The sequence below is a fragment of the Ctenopharyngodon idella genome, chromosome 24 (assembly GCF_019924925.1).
Source record: "Ctenopharyngodon idella isolate HZGC_01 chromosome 24, HZGC01, whole genome shotgun sequence".
NCBI classification, from domain to species: Eukaryota; Metazoa; Chordata; class Actinopteri; order Cypriniformes; family Xenocyprididae; genus Ctenopharyngodon; species Ctenopharyngodon idella.
In genome coordinates, this window is record NC_067243.1 from 8,882,056 (window position 1) to 8,901,320 (window position 19,265).

Genomic DNA, 19,265 nt, shown 5'->3' on the forward strand with positions numbered 1-19,265 from the left:
ATGTCTTCTCTGCTGCTGAAATAAGCTGTTTGTTCATAATCTTGGCTTTGGCAATATTATAATCGCTTGAAAAAAAAATAAATAAATAAAAAAGCCGCCATTGTGATGAGTGGCGTGAAAACAGTGCCGCCTTGTGGGGATTGTGAGTTACTGCACCCCGTCCAGATATACAAAGGCAGAAAAACAACATAAAATTCAAATGTAAGCTAGTTGTATTTCTTGAACATTCTGTATGAAAACCGTTCAAGCTAAATAAATAAAGCATTGGTTAGTTATATATTAACTAAGATATGGATCAAATTAAAAAGAAAAAAACCCTGAGCACATTAACTTTAATAATCCTTTCTTTAAATGTATTAATCAAGGTTTGACTAGACCTAGTTAAACAAGCCACTTTGCTAAGAGTGCATTGTCAAAAAGTGCTTGTGGATCCATTAAATTTCTCTAGGTATTTAAAATACATTTTATTTCTGTTACTTTAACAGCAATTCTACTACCTTTAAAAAGACAAGAAATACTGTAGAGTTCAGAAACAACTACTTGGTCACAAAGCACATGTGCAAAACTATTTTATTTGCAAAACAAATGGCACAGTTGTGACAGTAAACGTTTGTACAGCGCAGATAAATTGTTTCAGTTGTTCTGGCAACACAACCTAGACGAGTCAGTGAAGAGGTCAACGCTCACCTCAGTGTGGGTGAACTGACAGCCATTTTCATAATCAACAAGTAGGAGGCAAACAGCAAATCTCAACGAATGAACTTCAAGAGTGCTTAGATCTTCTTCAGCTCAACCAGCTAACGTCAAAGAGGCCTTTTCTTCAAACAGGCACAGTTTTGGCAGAAGAGGCGGATGTGATTTTTTCAAGTCCAGTCCATATCCATTCATGCAGGTCTTTTCTCAAGACATGCACAAAAAAAAAAAAGTGGTTGAAAAGATGGAAAAAGTGTAAAACCCTAAAGTAATGCTGATCTGACACAATCAGTCAGATTACCATGTTTAAACCTTGGCATTGATGCAATACATTTAACTGTACGGTTAAATCCAAGGTGCATTGGTAGCAGCAATCTACACATTTCCTTATCAAAACATTATATTGAGAGCGTTTCTACAGCCGAAGACAAAAAGAGTAAGAAAAGACAGCAAAAGAAAGACAAAATGACACTTGAGGGAACATAATGGAGATGGAGACAGCAGGAATGGCATCAGAAGGTGAGTTTGCTGGCCACCAGAGACTGTTTCCGCTGGGGAAGGTCCTGAGGGGTGGGAATGTGGTCGCCCGTGATCTCTGCCTTCTCCACTGCTGCAGTCGGGAGCTGCTTGTTCTTCATCTTGGCTTTGGCCATGTTATAGTCACCTGAGTCAAAGTATTTTTGCTGCAAGGAAAAAACAATGTCCGTTATTTGCAATCAATAGGTTGAATTCTGCCAATATTAAAGGGATAGTTCACCCAAAAATGAAAATTCTGTCATCATTTACTCACTCTCAAGTTGTTCCAAACCTGTAAGACCTTCTTTCATCTTTGTAACACAAATGTAGATATTTTTAATAAATCTGAGAGCTTTCGGTCCCTCCATTGACAGCTACGCGACTACCACAAGAGATCGTAAAACTGAATTGAGCAGTTTAGTCCAAATTTTCTGAAGAGACTTGATCACTTTATATTAGGGCTGCACGATTAAGACAAAAATCATAATTGTCAATTATTCCCTTGAAATTGTAATTGCGATTATTAAATTACGATTATCACAATTTATTTTGAATGTTGTTTTCAATAGCTTTATATAATTGTTTGAAGCAACTGCATGCCATATTTTTATATTAAAATAAAAAAAAAACACTTCCTGTTTTTTTTTTTTTTTTTTTTCTCTTTATTGCTTTTCTACAGCATTAAGCCTCAAATATCAACTGTACCTTGGTTTGGTTTATTCTTTAAATAAAAAAATAAATAAACAAACATATGGGCCATTTTCCTGGTTGCATCTGCACCGCCAGTAGGAACTCTGAAGTGATGTAAGCCACACTTGTTGTTGTGACTTTTATTTTGACGGCAGTGAGAACAGTTCAGACAGATCCTGAGCACACAGTGCTCACATTCTCCGTCTTCGTTAGTTTATGATCTGTTTAATAGTCCTGTCTAATACGTTATTAGATAGAACTGTTATATAAAGAAAGTAGACAGTATATGAAAAAGTATTAGTGTTTGATGCCCAATGTCGCTAGCTGAGCAGAAATACATAATCATGTTTCACTTGGTCTGCTCAAAGTCACGCTGGATTTTCTCCTGAGTGTGAGGTTGAGAGGTCCCATCACTGTTTTCCATGTTTGTAGAGTTAGTTTGTGGAGTAAATATATAGGGTGTGTACAGGGCTTTTTAAAAATGACGGGTGCTGGTGTTTCGCGTGCGTTCGACCAATCAGCATACACTTACGTCACTGGTGGTTCCTCTTTTTTTTTTTGCTGGTTTAGACGTTTTACACTCTGAAGTAGTCATGATTCACTTCTCAAAACATAACATCCTCTAAACACACCTCTTAACCACGCAGAATAATGTAAGTGGACATATATCTAATAATTACGCCTTTAAACGATTACAGAATCTTGTCAGATTTAATTTAATGTTTATATATGAATAAAAGCCTAATCAACTCGTACATCAGTTAAACAGAAGCTCAAGCATGTTCGCTTGACGCGTGCGAGAACCAATGAGGTTTGTTCTCTCGCATCAAGCAAGTACGGTTGAACTGTTTATGTTTGCTGATCAAGGATTATATGAATAAAAGCCTAAATTAAATCTGTTCATCATATAAAGTAGGGCTGCACAATTAATCGAATTTCTAATCGCGATTATATATTGTTCATTATTTAAAACAATGGAGTCTCTTCAGAAAATTTGGACTAAACCGCTCAATTCATACGGATTATTTTAGCTGTCAATGGAGGGACAGAAAGCTTTCAGATTTCATCAAAAATATCTTAATTTGTGTTCTGAAGATGAACATCTTACGGGGTGTGGAACGAGATGAGGGCGAGTAATTAATGACAGAATTTTCATTTTTGAGTGAACTCTTTAAAATCTCTTTCGAAAACTTACCCCCTTTTGTAGTCTTTTTCGTAACAGATCTGACCCACCAGGCCTTGTCCCGAGACCGTATCGGTCCTTCAGTTTGATCTCCTCAGCTTTTCCTGGACTTACAACAGTGTCCTGCATCTCCTACATTAGATATGGGAACAAAACCACTTCAGACTACATTTCATAAGCCACATGAAACAGATTGATGAAAGTTACCTGTCAAATCAGTAAAGCTACATTGAATTAACAGCAACATAAACAGAAAAACAGCGATGATTAGTCAATTTGACTAGTCAATTACTGAATCAGCACAATCACACTGTCAGATGCGCTACGGCCTCTTACAAAACGTGTTTGAATGAGCGAACCTGCTGCTCCTCGCTGCTCGCCTCCACTTCACCGGACATCTGGACAAATTAAATGCAAAAAAACAAAAGAAAACAAAACACAAAAAAACGGAACACTTGGCTTTACTTCGCCCTCGGACAGCCGTCAGGCAATATCGTTATCTGACCGTCTGCCGTTGCTGCTGCTGTCTTGAAAACCCTAAATGTTCTTCTTCTAGAGAAACAGAGAGCGGCGCACACACCCACTGAGAGCTGCGCCGCCGCCTCGCGGACTGGAGGAGAACAGCGGCATATGTGTTTTGCATCATAACTCGAAATATTACTCACAATATAAAAGTTTTCGTTCTTTTTCTTTAAAAATGATTATTTCGCAGCACAAAGCCACATTTACCACAATCTGAAGGTGGACGGTTTTAGAATTACACTAAAAGGCCTTTTACTTGCTAGAAAAGTATGAACTACCAATCACATGGCAGAAGGTATGTAGTAGATTGGGTCCCATTTGTTTTTCATCAAATGTTTAATCATGTTGAAAATGTGTTACACACAACAGACAGATACAAGGTTTGGACAATGAATCTGAATCACTGGCCAATAGTGTTTGAGGTTTCACACCTATATGTTGAAGATTTCCTTAATATGTTGTTTTGTAAATGATTTAATTTACATAAATAAACATTAGGCCATTGATTTTGAGGATCAGATATATCCATTAGTTTTAAACAGACATCATATAAGGACTTTATCTAACCTGGGTTAAAAGAAACAAACAAGAAAAACCACAAAGAAGCATTCGCATTAAAAATCATTTTAATTTACATAATGTTAGAAAACAACTGTTAGTTTCATTTTCTTACATATTCTATAATGATAAAAATATAAAGCATGGAATTTGAAAAAATATGTTTTTAATTAATCTAAAATAAAACAACAAATATTGGTCCGTGGCATGTTTATTTCGATCATGATTAAAAATATACACTGAATATACCACTTTTGAGAGTGTAAACAAAGGGTTTGCTTTGAATTAAACGTGATAAATCATCCTCAAACTGCAGTTATTCTTTTTAATATTAATGAAAAGACATCTACTGTACACTTCACTGAAATCTCCTCATAATAGGATCAAACAGAGAATCCAAAAAAGCTCTCATAGAACTGAGAAACCTGCTCTAAAACATTAGCAAATGACCCATTAGTTCTGGATCCGTGTCACTAGATAGTACAGCAGGAAGAAGAGCACGACCAGGCCGACGGACACGTAACACAGGATCTTTCTGTTGTCTCGGCCGGATCGTACCATCGTGGAAAACCTCTTCACGCTTCCAGTCAACAGGCCAGTTGCACTGAGAAAATTGGAGTCCTGAGTAAACAAGGATGTGAAACACATGATGAGTTACATCCATGTGCCAACACGGCAAATACAACATCAACACTTTTATAACACACACACCATGCCATCCAAGTAGCTATTCTGTTCCTCAGCCTCTTTGTCAATGTCGTATGCCAGCTGTGGAAGAGACCAAAGACATTTAAATGCCACAACATGACTGCTTATTTTAAAATCACATTATATACAGTGTTGAGGGAAGTTACTTTTAAAAGTAATCTGTTACAAAATATTGCATTACTCCCTAAAAAAGTAACTAATTCCATTACTTTTCTCGACAGGGCATGCTTGTTTGTTTTTTAATAACGAAAAAAAAGTTCTATTTTTTGACAAATGTACAGGCCCTTTCACACCAAAAGAGAAATCAATAAATTTCAGACTGAAGGAAATGCAAAGTCAGTCAATAAATGGGGAAAAAAGTAACTTGTAAATTTAAAAGTAATGCCTTACTTAAGCTGACAAAAGTAATCTGATTACGTAACTTGTCTTACCCCAACAGTGATTAATATATATTGTGTATATATTGTGTATATATATATATATATATATATATAAAATCTGACTTACAGACTTGAGTCTAGAGACTTTAGTGGCCAGATTTTCTGCCATCAGCTTGTTTTCAGCGTCCAGCATATCATCCACAGCACCATGTCCTGTCAATTCCACAAAATTCACTGTCATTAAGTCATTTTGACACAATTTACACCAATATGACTTTAAATCTGAGCACTTTCAGATTCAAGTTTACCTTTACTGGCAACATCAACAATAAACGTTGTTTTTAGACCAGAGGAGCATCATAAAAAAAATTAAAATATTCTGAGGATATACTAATAAAATAGTCGAAATGAAACTACAACTGTATATTAAAAGAAAACTGCTACGTGTCACTTACCTCGATTCCACGGATCAGCCATTTTTAAAGAGCTAATCAGCTAACAACACCCCAAAACACTCCAAAACACGCCGAACACCAACAAAAGCTATTGGTTTTAACTGTAAACGATGTCTAAAACAAATACCAACAGATATGAGTTCACTAAAATGGTTGACAACTGTAAAACAGCGCACAGTTATCAAGAAGCGAACCGCTGAGCAGCGCAGCAGCGTACACTGTAGAGCAGCAGTCGCGAGAGGATTGTGGGATATGTTTGTCCGCCAGTCATTCAATTTTCTATCATAAGGACTCTGTCTGATTGCATAAGCTTCCTAGCCTGCCATCTGCTTGCGTTTGTTTTCTTTAAACATTTCATTCGGTTAATATTATTTTTTAAACGACGTCGATATGAAATAAACAGCGCGTGTCATTGTTGTGCAGGTAAGCATCTTTATGTTATAATGCATAACCTTGATTATGCTATCATCATAACGACGAATTGCAAAATACCAAAACAACGATATCATAATTAAATCCGATAATATTTGCATGTCTAACTGTTCGTGTGCGTTTTTGTAATGAAGATGCATTAAATTAAATAGCCTATATAAAATATATCTAATGAAGTAAATGTATTCCCAGATACACCACATAAAGCGGGAAGGAATGAGATTTTTAAATATAATTAACTGTTATATTGTTGATTTTTTAATAGAAGTGAGATTTGTGACATATCAGAGCTTGTGTTAAATGATCACAAACACCACTGTCCTCTGAATCCTCTTAATGTACGATCTTTATATATTTATACTGAATACAATGCACTACATGGATTTAATATGCATTTAAATAAGGGTTTTACATTAGGGCAATATGCGAACTTTAATCGCAATTATTCCAAGCACAAACCTCTTTAAAATTCATGTAAAGGTTTTGGTTAAACTTACTTAATGCTATAATTACATATAAATGATAAAATGATAATACGACTATTGAAATACAGTATAATTTGTAGTGAAATTATATTATAGTGATTTTTTTAAATGAAATAATGCAAAATAGAATCATTTTCACTAGCGGTCTCAGACGTTTGGAGCCGACTAATTCATGTAATCTCTCTCTCTCTCTCACACACACACACACACACACACACAATAATAATAATAAAAGAAAAAATTATGTCATAGTTTATTGTTAAGTATTTGCACTTATATGATTTTATTCAATTGATCATATTTCCGAAATGTATTCATTTACATTTATATTAATCAGTATAAATCTGTTAAGCGTCAAACTAAGTGAAAAATAAATGTAAATATGAACATGGTTCAAAAATGGCTAGCTGTTGAACAAGCAAGATTCAGTTAGTTAAAATGTATGAGATATAATGTAAACCATAATAAATAGGATTTATTGATGATAAATATAGAAACCTGATTATTGTGTATTTAAAACGCATTCGGTGACTATTACATAAATCTCTGTTTCATTTATGCATGACTGACAAATTATGCATCATGTTAAGTTTAATAGTTCCTTGAAACTAATTGAAATGGATGTAATTTTTTATAATTAAATTACATTCACCTTAAATATAGGCCTGATTTTCCTAGAGTTAAACAGTTGAGTTTTAGCATAGCTTAGCATAGTTAATTGAATCTGATTAGACCGTTAGCATCTCGCTCAAAAACGACCAAAGAGTTTTGATATTTTTCCTATTTAAAACTTGACTCTTCTGTAGTTACATCGTGTACTAAGACCGACGGAAAATGAAAAGTTGCGATTTTCTAGGCGATATGACTAGGAACTATACTCTCATTCCGTCGTAATAATCAAGGAACTTTGCTGCCGTACCGTGGGTGCAGCAGGCGCAATGATATTATGCAGCGTCTCTCACAAATATCTCCATGGTTGCAAGGCACGTTCCCTGTGCAAGCAGGGGGTCACAGGCGCTGCGTAATATCATTGCGCCCATGGTACGGCAGCAAAGTTCCTTGATTATTACGCCGGAATGAGAGTATAGTTCCTAGCCATATCGGCCTAGAAAATCGCAACTTTTAATTTTCCATCGGTCTTAGTACACGATGTAACTACAGAAGAGTCGAGTTTTAAATAGGAAAAATATTGAAACTCTTTGGTCATTTTTGAGTGAGATGCTAACGGTCTAATCAGATTCAATGAACTATGCTAAGCTATGCTAAAAGTGGTACCACCAGAACCGGAGATCGTCTGAATGGATTCGAAAACGGTAAAACTGAACTGTTTAACTCTAGGGGAGTTGGAAAATGAGCCTATTTTCAAAAAAAGTGGAGTGTTTCTTTAATATTATTATTCTTTTAATGTGTTACATAGTCAAACTCTTAGTGCCAATGTATATTTAAATTTAATGTGTTTAATTTAATTTGATTCTTTATGTAGCGTGGAGCACCAATCAGCCACCGATTGTCATTATGTTGGCCCGCAAAGGCCTTTTACCTGATGGGTTCCTGTTGACACGACTCGCTGAGGATGCCGCACAACCCAGTCGCATCCGGCCAAAGTCACAGCGGGCGCGTTTCATCACCAAGAATGGCTCATGTAATGTTGCCCATAAGAATATACGAGAACAGGTGTGATGCACAAATCAACTCTAGTCCATGCAAATGTTTAAATTCACTCACATATTGTTGTATAACATGTTATTAGACAACAGATGCAATGATGACATTATTGCTTTTCAGGGCCGGTTTCTCCAAGATGTTTTCACCACCATGGTGGACCTGAAATGGCAGCATTCCCTCCTCATCTTCACTTCAGCATTCCTCTGCTCCTGGATGCTCTTTGCCATGGTTTGGTGGCTCTTGGCATTCGCTCACGGTGATCTGGAGCCTCGAGATCCCAATGAGCCCGGACCTGTGCCATGTGTCACTTCCATTCACTCCTTCACATCTGCTTTTCTGTTCTCCATTGAGGTGCAGGTAACTGACCTTATCTAGAACAGTATCAGCTGAGCTTAGTGCACCTAAATTGAGGTTAAAAGGTTTTTAAGATCATAAAAAACATGTTTCCGTAATGTCAGGTCACTATTGGTTTCGGAGGACGGATGGTGACGGAAGAATGTCCGCTGGCCATCATAGTCCTCATCATCCAGAACATTCTGGGCCTGATCATCAATGCCATCATGCTGGGCTGTGTGTTCATGAAGACGGCTCAAGCCAACCGGCGAGCAGAAACCCTCATCTTCTCGCGGAACGCAGTCATTGCCCCGCGGAACGGCAGACCAACGTTTATGTTCCGCGTCGGGGATCTGAGGAAGAGCATGATCATCTCGGCCACCATTCAGCTGCAGGTGACGCATATCTTCTACTCTCTTAAAAATAAAGGTTCTTTATTGGGTTCAATGAAAAAATGTTAACATCCATGAAACCTTTTCTATAGGTTCTTTATAATGGGAAAAAATACCTTAGATTACTGAAATGTTCTTCACGCTAAGACAAAATGGTTCTTTTAAAGGAATTTCTTTCTTCTGCTGAACACAAAAGAAGATATTTTGAAGAATGTGTGTAACCAAACAATTGAAGTCACTGGGGTCCATCAACTGTTTGGTTACCAACATTCTTCAAAATATCTTCTTTTGTGTTCAGCAGAAGAAAGAAATTCATAGAGGTTTGGAACAACTTGAGGGTGAGCAAATGATGACAGAATTTTCATTTTTGGGTGAACTATCCCTTTAAGAACTGTACACTGAAAAGTTTTTTGGGGAACCCAGAATGGTTCTTCTGAGGCATAATTTCTGTCCAGAACGTCTTGAGTTGAATTCCACCCTAATCTTGACTTCTGTTCCTCAGGTGATTCGGCGGACAGTGACAGCGGAGGGTGAGGTGATTCCTGTTTGTCAGCTAGATATCCAGGTGGAAAACCCTCTCAGGAGCAACGGCATATTCCTCGTCTCTCCACTTATAATCAGTCACACTATTGACAGAGGAAGTCCGCTGTATGAGGTCTCAGCGCAGTCGCTGGCTACTGAAGACCTGGAGATCATTGTCATTTTGGAAGGTGAATGGAGTGTATTTCTCTTTATTGCCTTTATCTTAAAATATGTCAGTGCCATTGTTTTGTCTCAAGATGCACACCAGTTATATTTTTTCTAAGGCACTTTGTAAAAGCTACTTAAAGGGTTAGTTCACCCAAAAATGAAAATTATCCCATGATTTACTCACCCTCAAGCCATCCTAGGTGTATATGACTATCTTCTTTCAGATGAACACAATCAGAGATATATTTAAAAATATCGTTGCTCTTCCAAGCTTTATAATGGTAGTGAGGGGGGAGGGGGGGTGTTTTGAAGCCCCCCAAAAATGCATTCATCCATCATAAAAGTAATCCATACGGCTCCAGGGGGTTAATAAAGGCCTTCTGAAGCAAAACGCTGGCTTTTTTTAAGATAAATATACTTATTTAAAACTAACTAGCTTCCGTCAGGCGACCATACGCATACTGCGCAAGCCGACTTACGGCAAATGAGTAACGCCATGTATGACGCAGAATGTAGGAGTACAAATAGGGCTGGGCAACAAACTCAAGCTCCTCTTCTCTTATATCGAAATCCTCTGACATTTCTCTTTAAAAATGTTTTGTTTTGCTCTATCCCCTGTGCTTCCGCGTTCATGCGTCGGGTCAGAGGTCACTCTTCCGCTGTAAATCGATGCGTACAGCCGTCTGCTGGAAGCTACTTATTATAGATAATAAAGTTTTAAATATGGATATTTTTCTTACAAAACCCATCGCTTTACTTCAGAAGGCCTTTTTTTACCCCCTGGAGCTGTATGGACTACTTTTATGATGGATGGATGAATTTTTTGGGGGGTTCAAAACAAGCCACCCATTCACTACCATTATAAAGCTTGGAAGAGCAAGGATATTTTTAAATATATCTGTGATTGTGTTCGTCTGAACGAAGATAGTCATATACAACTAGGATGGCTTGAGAGTGAGTAAATCATTTTTGGGTGAACTATCCCTTTAAACGTCCTAATTGAACCAAGGCCTAAGCCATTAAAACCAGGCCAATAAATTGAAACTAGAAAACCCTGAAAAACTAAAACGAGCAATGAAAGAGTGAAAACCAACACTAAATTGAAAAGACAAACTGATGATATCTTATAAGGTTGCTGCCTATATAGCTCACTAGTTTTTGAAACAGAGCCGATGTGTCTGTCCTACCAGGTGTTGTGGAGACCACCGGCATCACAATGCAGGCCCGCACATCCTACACACCAGAGGAGATCTTGTGGGGTCGGCGTTTCGTCTCCATTATGACGGAGGAGGATGCGCGCTACTCAGTCGACTACTCCAAATTTGGGAACACAGTCCCCGTCCGGATGCCGGCCCTCAGCGCCAAAGAGCTGGACCAAACCAGGGGCGTGCAGGACAGCGGGCCCCATGAGGGTAAACCTCAGGGCTGGGGGCTGGTGAGGGCGGGACGGGGCGGGTACAGGAGGGGTGGCGGCAGGGCCTGCGATGATGCGGCAGCCAAGCCGTGGTACGTAACAACGGAGAAAGAGGAGGAGAAGAAGGGTCAAAAGAAAACGGTGAAACTTGAGGAGATAGGCAGAGAGATTGAAGAAGAGACAATGGAGGACATGAGCGATTAGAGCACAGAAAAACCTTTTTTGTTGTTGTTTTTGAGCTTTGAAAGTAGAAATGATCTAGCAGTTACTGGAGGCACTAGTTGAATTAATAGTCAAACATATTAAATAGCACATAGGTCTCAAATAGGTTTTATACTACACGTTTTGTAAACTGTCAAAACATGGACAACTGAGAATTTCTTGTAGATTTTGTCCTATTCTGCTGGCAATATAAAGAATTTTAGGATTGTTTTGACAGAAAAATGTGGTACTTGGCAGTACTAGTCAAGCCATGGCGCCTAGTTAGGGTAGACAACATAAATAGTTTGATGAGATTAAAAAGAGAGGCTGTGGAGCATAAAAGTACAGTACATATAGTCAATTCAAAACTTCCAGGATGAGAAAATAAACATGACTAAAGACCTTACTTAATTCACACTGAACGTGTTTTTGTGTTTCACTGTGCTACTACGTATGTAAACATGCGCTATACCAAAGTCCCTTTCAGTCAAGTCATTTCACTTGGCGGCCATCTTTGTAATGCCTCTCGGGCAGCTATTTTAGTCATGCAAGTGCAGCTCCTATCTCAGTGAATGGGGGACCTTCAAATGCTCTAAAGCACTCTATTCACCAATCTTACAATTAAATTTCATATTTGAAATCAACAGTGAAATCTGACAACTGTCTCAAAAAAAGCTTATTTTTCAGGCAGGACCAGCCAGTGCGCATGCACAGTCCTAAGTGTGCGTCTCAAAATACGTCTGCGTCTGAAATCGCATCCTCTCTTGAGTAGGTATTTATCTTGAATAAGTAATTACTTCACAACCGCAAAAAAAGTATGTTCTACATAGTATTAATGTGTGTAGTACGAATGTAATCTGGACATACTATATTCACCATATTGCCCTTATCACGTGACCTACAGCATCAGCTGCGTCACGTCACTGCCATCCTCTCCTGTGGCCTCATGGGATAGTAAAGTGTCCATCGTATGCACACTTCAGAATCTCCCCGGAAGAAGTAGATCATCCGGGTACTTTTTGCCTACTCTTTTATTAGTACTATACATACTTTTTTGTCACATACTGTTTTTCGCCTACTATATAGTAGGGAAGTATGCGATTTTCGGATGCAGCCTGTCTGTATCTATAGCAACTGGAGCTTCTTACAGCAGCTGCAGTGGCGAAATGACTTTACCAATTGGCGATTTGCTCTTTTATTTTAAAGTTGGGACTTATTCAGCCATATTAGGTGCTGCGCTTTCTCCCCTTCATATAGTACCGGTGTCATGAGAAATCGAGTCCCCCCCAGGAATTGGGTCTCCTTTAGGACCCAAGGCGGTAATGCCTGATCAAAAGTTGTTATCGTGATGTCTTGACTAATTATATTTCACTATTGTATGTTGTTTATTACATTAAGTGCACAAACAACATGCTTGAAATGTAAAATGAATGCCTATGTATTGCATAATAAAACAAACTGGAAACAGATATTGGAAGCACAAAACATCATATAATATAAGCTAAGCTAGCAGGCTAACCAGGTAGATGTATGCTATGCTAGTACATGAGCTAACTAAAAAACAGTAAGAATGAGAAATACTAGTATATGAACCCTGACATTAATGGTCATTATAACACATTTTAAACGATACAAATCATAATGTGATTTTGCAGGAATTATAATCAGGCGCCAAAATACTACCCATTAAAAGCCCTTTGAACCAATGAGATCACTCTGGGGGGATTCAATTTCTCAGCACACGGTAATACAAGTTTTTTTTGTATATCTAAAGTCTGTGGCTAAATGGATGTGTTTGACCGTTGCTTTAATAACCGCAAAAATGCATGACATAGACCAGTGGAATGGAAAAACACAAGGTCTAGAGATGCGTTTTTAAGTTATTTGTAAAACTTCTTTTAAATTGATGTTGCAAAGACACAAGGTGAAATGGCCAAATGCCCTCTAGTGCATGTTTACATAGAAAAATACGGAAAATGCAGTGAAATACGAAAACGCGCTTTTTGTGGCTCAAACTGTTTAACAGACTGTCGTTCTGTACTCCACAGCTTTGTTTTCATTCACGTCAAATTAAATATGGCATCTACCCAGACTAAAATATATTGCTGCTGCTGTTGAAGCAAACATGAGGCAGCTGTATATGTTTGTATGTTGGGTTTTGATTCCATAAACCCTTTTAAAATATTCCAGTTCTGCCCTCCTAAAAAATCCAGCATTAGGTATGTTTTGCATGCTGGGACCATCATGGGAAGCTGGAGAGCTGGTGGAACAGCAAACCAGCTCAGTTTTGCTTGAGAACAGCATGACTATGTTAGTCCACCAGCTTGACCAGCACTATACCAGCTCTAACCAACATAAACCATCCATGGAATTCATGCTGGTTTATTCTGGATTTTTCAGCAGGGTGTTCTTTGCCTTTTTGTGTTCTCATCTTGTTTTATGAGATGTGATTGTGTTTACGTGACCTTTTTGTTTTTAATGTGGCTGTTTTTAGTTTGTAAATGTTGACATATTGTGTGTTTACATTGTGTGGCCTTGTGCAATTGTGTGTGAACTAGAGGACCTGATTGAGCAGGCTGTTTGTGTCTCCCTAAGCTATTTAAATAATCACTAGAAAATACATTCCGTGTTGATTTCACTGTTTACATATCAGCCAGTTAATTTATTTTGTGTATTTCATGTATTTAATAAAGTATATGACATTTTATATATCCGACTAAAGCACTTCCTGCAGTTTTCTTTACTTTTTTTGGAAAGCGGTGTGTTATATCACAGGATTAGGAGTCAACAGCTGGGCAGAGTTTACTTTTAGAGACTTTGCAGCATTTGGTAGTCAGAGTGAAGCCGGCCCATCTGTGTTCAGAATGGTGGAGATTTTAAAATCGGCTGTTTCAAATCCACTCAGCAGTCTAGTACTGAATACATATTTTCCTATTTTTTTTTTTTTAACTCAGTGTTAAGATGCATTCACGCCATGTCATAATTACGACCGTCCTTGTAGAACTTGTAATTACAACTTGTAATTCTCTGAGCGCTATGACTTGTACCACGTGGCCACTGTACCACCTGACCACAACAGATTTAAAGGGTTAGTTCACCCAAAAATGAAAATTCTGTCATTAATTACTCACCCTTATGTCGTAAGACCTTCGTTCATCTTCAGAACACAAATTAAGATATTTTTGATAAAATCCGATGGCTCAGTGAGGCCTCAATTAACAGCAAGATAATTCACTCTTTCAATGCCCATAAAGGTAAAAACAGTTCATGTGACTACAGTGGTTCAACCTTAATGTTATAAAGCGACGAGAATACTTTTTGTGCGCCAAAAAAACAAAATAACAACTTTTCAACAATATCTAGTGATGGGCGATTTCAAAACACTTCATGAAGCTTTACATATCTTTTGTTTCGAATCAGTGGTTCGAAGCGCAAAAGTCACGCGATTTCAGTAAACGAGGCTTCGTTACGTCATAAGTGTTTCGAAATTTCAGTAGTTCATGTGACTTTGGCAGTTTGATACACGATTCGAACCACTGATTCAAAACAAAAGATTCGTAAAGCTTCATGAAGCAGTGTTTTGAAGTCACCCATCACTAGATATTGTTGAATAAAGTTGTTATTTTGGTTTTTTTGGCGCACAAAAAGTATTCTCGTCGCTTCATAATATTAAGGTTGAACCACTGTAGTCACATGAACAACATGATTTTAAATATATCTTTAGTAGCTTTCTGGGCATCTGAAAGTGTTAATTATCTTGCTGTCAATGGAGGCCTCACTGAGCCATCGGATTTCATCAAAAATATCTTAATTTGTATTCTGAAGATGAACGAAGGTCTTACGGGTGTGGAACGACATGAGGGTGAGTAATAAATGACAAAATTTTCATTTTTGGGTGAACTGACCCTTTAAGAATAATTGGTTTATGACATCAAAGTACCACGAGAGCGATTCGAAAGCATATGGAGCTTTATTTGCGGTAATTACGACATGGTGTGAATGCAGCTTTAGGTGCTGAATTTAAATGGCTAGTTGAAGTGGAGCTGTCCACGGTGCTGAATGGACTCTTGAACTGTTGCAGGTAGTTTGAAACTGGACATTTAAGTTGCTAAGGAGTAAGACAACCCTTAAAAATACCAAACATAAGTACATTTTTTTTTAAAAATGTCTAAAACGTAGAAATTCAGAAAATCAAGTTTTTTTTTTAATTGGTTATTTTACTGATGTAAAGGTACCACATACAAAGGTCATATATGAAAAGATCAAACATTTGCTGCATTATTTTAAAATGTCAGCCAAAATAAAATGTATTTAAATAAAATTCAGAACACAATGGTATTAGAATCAAAATAGTTTACAACAAACTGTGCTTTTTTGATTATAAGTGGTTAGTCAAAACCAAACAATCACTAAATAATGGTACATAGTAAATATATAGATATCCATAAGAGGTATGGCAACAAAAAACCTCTGCAGAAGTTCTATTGTGAAATCATGCAGTGATGGAGCAGGACCAGAGGCCGCTGAGCACCGCCAGCAAGTATAAGAACGGCGTGCTTGCAGCTGTCACTGGCCCGCTGTTACACAGGTCAGTGTTGCAACACCTGTAAGTGTATTCTGATATCGACGGGAACTTTTGGGACAGACGAGAGTTATCACAGTCTGTGTATCGAATGCACCGGCGAATGGTCTTTCCACCTGGAAAATGAGACATGTTTTTATCAGAGAATAGAATATAATAAAATAGAATACAATACAATAGAATACAATAGAATAGAATACGCTCTTAAAAATAAAGGTTGCATTGATGGTTCCATGAACAACCTTTAAAATCCATGTAACCTTTCAGTTGCACAAAAGGTTCTTTATATTAGAAAAAGGTTCTTTAGATTTTTAAAATGTTCTTCAAACTTCAAAAAATTATTCTTTTAAGAGCTAATCACTAAAACTGTTCTTTGGGGAACCCAAAATGATTCTTCTGTGGCAGCACTGTGAAAACCCCATTTTGGAACCTTTATTTTTAAGAGTGTAGAATAGAACAGAATAGAAGTCCACACTTAAAATTGTATGAACGTCATCGCTTTAGATAACAAAAGATAAAGCAAATGGTACACTAATTATATTAAAAACAGCACTAATTTTGCGAGGTGAACCACTAACAATCATCTGAACAATAAATTCATGAAACCTTTGACCTTTTGGGGAATTTAGACAAGTTGGAAGTTATCCTAGCTTTAAGAGGTTATTTGATTTTTGAAATTTAGGGGCTGTTTACCAACACCATTTTCAACTAAAAATGGAAAACTTTTTATGCATTATGGCTGTTTATTCACACAAAAACAGTGTATTGGGGGCCTGAAAATGCACTTTTGAAAACGGGTTTCAAAGTGCAAGTTTTTGAATACGATACCATTATTGTGTTGTGAATTTGTGACATCGTGCGCATGCGTATTACGTGTTCAGTCTATAGGTGTGTAGAGTTTCTTTACAAAGAGACATCGCCAACTACTGGCCTGGCAGCAGAATACAGCATTTTTAGCCGTTTTCATGGATCTGTGTGAAAGAGGATCTTTTGACAACATTGTTGTCTGTACGCAAAAAAACACAAAGGAAAAAGTTTCCATTTTTAGTACATCGTTGTTGTGTAAACATACGCTTAAAGACTGTTTTATGGACAATTCTATTTCTAAGGGGGCATTTACACAACACCGTTTAACTAAAAACGGAAAACTTTTTATGCATTTTTTGGCGGTTCATTTACACGACAACAGTGTTTTGTGGCCTGGAAATGCAAACTTTTGAAAACGGGTTTCAAAGTGCAAGTTTTTGAAAATACCATTATCGTCTCTGTGTAAACTACAAAAACTTGAGTTTGTGAAAACGGTGACGCCATGCGCATGTGTATTACATGTGTAGTCTATATGTGCATAGTGTTTCTTTACAAAGTGACATCGCCAACTACTGGCCTGGCATGAATAATAGAGCGATTTTAGTCGTTTTCGCAGATCCATGTTAAAGGAAAATACTTTTCCATTTTTAGTACATTGTTGTTGTGTTAATGTATACCTTAAACTCTAAAACTCTAAACTTTTTACTGTTCTCTTTTAACTCTTTATTCAACTCAATTTATTTGAAGAAACAAAAAACTTTTTGGTGTTAACTTTTTCTTGCAGGATTAACATTTATATGCTTTTGAAAACTAAATGTCCCCAACACTTGGGCCAAAGTGTGTCTAAATCACGCCTGATTATAAAAAAAGAAGAAACAAAACTAGACAGTTGTCTAAATATATAAACTCATGACTTTTTCAAGAAATCCAGATTTGCTTTTACCTAGTAACAAAAGGGTTTGCTGAATCATACATATGAAGGACCAATCATATTGTAGAAAAATAATGTAATGAATCATGTCACCTTTGCCATGCTCCTATTCTATAAAAACTGTTGTACTGTCTTAGTCAAGGGGATACAAGGATACAAGGTCCTCCCAGCCATGATTAAAGCATATTCAAAACCATTGTCTGGAGTCTGTCTGGTTACTGCTGAGCAGCAAGTTACACTGGAACACTAGAGACCCTATTTCCAAGTGATAGTGTTCATAAGAGACAAGACGTTGTCCGACTCAGCTGATGTCGATTAGGAGACGTGCTAGAGGACAAACTGGTAAGCGTCATCAGTAGACTCTTTGGACGTCAACAGTAGGCATCCCAGATTAACTTAAAGGTGCAGTAAGCAATTTCTGAGAATCATTGTTGAACAGTATTTGAAATCAACTCAAACAAACACACCCCTCCCTTCATTGCTCTGCTCCAAAAATGCATGAACACGCAATACAACAAAAGCGAAGCAAAATAAAGCTTCGCAAAAAAATAAAGCAAAGATGATGAACAAACGACAAGGAACAACAAAAAATTAACAAACGTTAGACAACAGTATATACAAGCAAGAGTTCATTGTTAGTTTGTCTTTCTACAGTCTTCAAATCTCTCTCTTGCTCACTCTCTCTCCTCCCCCATCAGGAGTGGACACGCCCCCTACTGCTGATTGGCTACAAGTGTGTTGTGGTGCTCGGTCCAATCCACTTTCAACAGCATTTTTCAGAAATTGCTTACTGCGCCTTTAAGTCAGGTGCGTAGGGGAATTTCTACCACAATGGCCAATTAATTTATAAATTAATAAGTAATATTAAGTAAGTGATTATATTTTAGAGCAATTAGTAAAGTACAGTTTTTTAAATTCTTCTTTAGAGTAACTTACCCAACACTGCTCAACATCATTTGATTAGAAGTTATTGCAAAAGTGGTTTAGAAAAGTGAAGTTAGTTAGAAAATGTATGGATGAAAATTACAATGGACACTTACAAAATGGATAGGCTGATAACATTTGTTAACTATGAACTGGAACTATTTACATTGCAATGGGAAAAATGGTTAATTACATAACATCCCATTGGCCTGGTTTTATTTTCAAAATTTGATAAATGTTTATCTAATGTTGAATCTCAATAAACTTGTTTGTAGATTGTTTGATATTTTATATGTAATACGAAGATATTTTAAGTGACTTAAGTGTACAAGTACTTTTTGGATAATATAATATAATATAATAATGAAACAATAATATTTGTGTTTAAAATGTATACACTACACTAGTGTACAAGTACTTTTTGGATTAATATAATATAATATAAGTGCCAAATTTTTTCTGTCTCAGGATGATATGTACTGCATACTAAAACTTTATCCACAAACCTTTCTCATGAAGATACAAACATGCGTCCTCGTAAGAACAGACTTGCTGCACAGAGCAATGGCCCCCAGTGTAATCCTCACACTTGTAGCATCGAAGAGACGAGCCTGCAGAGGAGAATCGCATTCCATAATGCTTAACGCCTGTTTCAAATAAAAAGCATTGAGGTCATGACCAAAGCCACACAAAAAAACCAACCC

General features: G+C 37.2%; 3 protein-coding genes across 4 annotated transcripts; 1 reads left to right on the plus strand and 2 right to left on the minus strand.

Annotated features, from left to right (window-relative positions):
• Nucleotides 1-556: 556 nt before the first annotated feature.
• arpp19b (cAMP-regulated phosphoprotein 19b) lies at nucleotides 557-3,661 on the minus strand. 2 transcript variants are annotated; one of them, XM_051883367.1, is made up of 3 exons: nucleotides 3,419-3,661; nucleotides 3,095-3,214; nucleotides 557-1,376 (listed from the first exon to the last, which is right to left on the minus strand). In XM_051883367.1, the coding sequence occupies exons 2-3, from the start codon at nucleotides 3,209-3,211 to the stop codon at nucleotides 1,206-1,208; spliced, it is 288 nt and encodes a 95-aa protein (XP_051739327.1). In that variant the 5' UTR covers nucleotides 3,212-3,214; nucleotides 3,419-3,661; the 3' UTR covers nucleotides 557-1,205. The 2 variants fall into 2 exon arrangements, with proteins under 2 accessions (XP_051739327.1, XP_051739326.1); XM_051883366.1 differs by having other exon boundaries at nucleotides 3,442-3,657.
• Nucleotides 3,662-4,212: 551 nt separating this feature from the next.
• On the minus strand, nucleotides 4,213-5,957 carry bet1l (Bet1 golgi vesicular membrane trafficking protein-like). The gene is made up of 4 exons (XM_051883364.1): nucleotides 5,706-5,957; nucleotides 5,378-5,463; nucleotides 4,874-4,930; nucleotides 4,213-4,783 (listed from the first exon to the last, which is right to left on the minus strand). The coding sequence occupies exons 1-4, from the start codon at nucleotides 5,725-5,727 to the stop codon at nucleotides 4,616-4,618; spliced, it is 333 nt and encodes a 110-aa protein (XP_051739324.1). The 5' UTR covers nucleotides 5,728-5,957; the 3' UTR covers nucleotides 4,213-4,615.
• Nucleotides 5,958-5,985: 28 nt separating this feature from the next.
• kcnj11l (potassium inwardly rectifying channel subfamily J member 11, like) lies at nucleotides 5,986-14,026 on the plus strand. The gene is made up of 6 exons (XM_051883362.1): nucleotides 5,986-6,128; nucleotides 8,106-8,296; nucleotides 8,408-8,644; nucleotides 8,746-9,015; nucleotides 9,515-9,722; nucleotides 10,893-14,026. Exons 2-6 carry the CDS (start codon nucleotides 8,138-8,140, stop codon nucleotides 11,318-11,320), a joined length of 1,302 nt encoding a protein of 433 aa, XP_051739322.1. The 5' UTR covers nucleotides 5,986-6,128; nucleotides 8,106-8,137; the 3' UTR covers nucleotides 11,321-14,026.
• The last annotated feature ends 5,239 nt before the right edge of the window (nucleotides 14,027-19,265 follow it).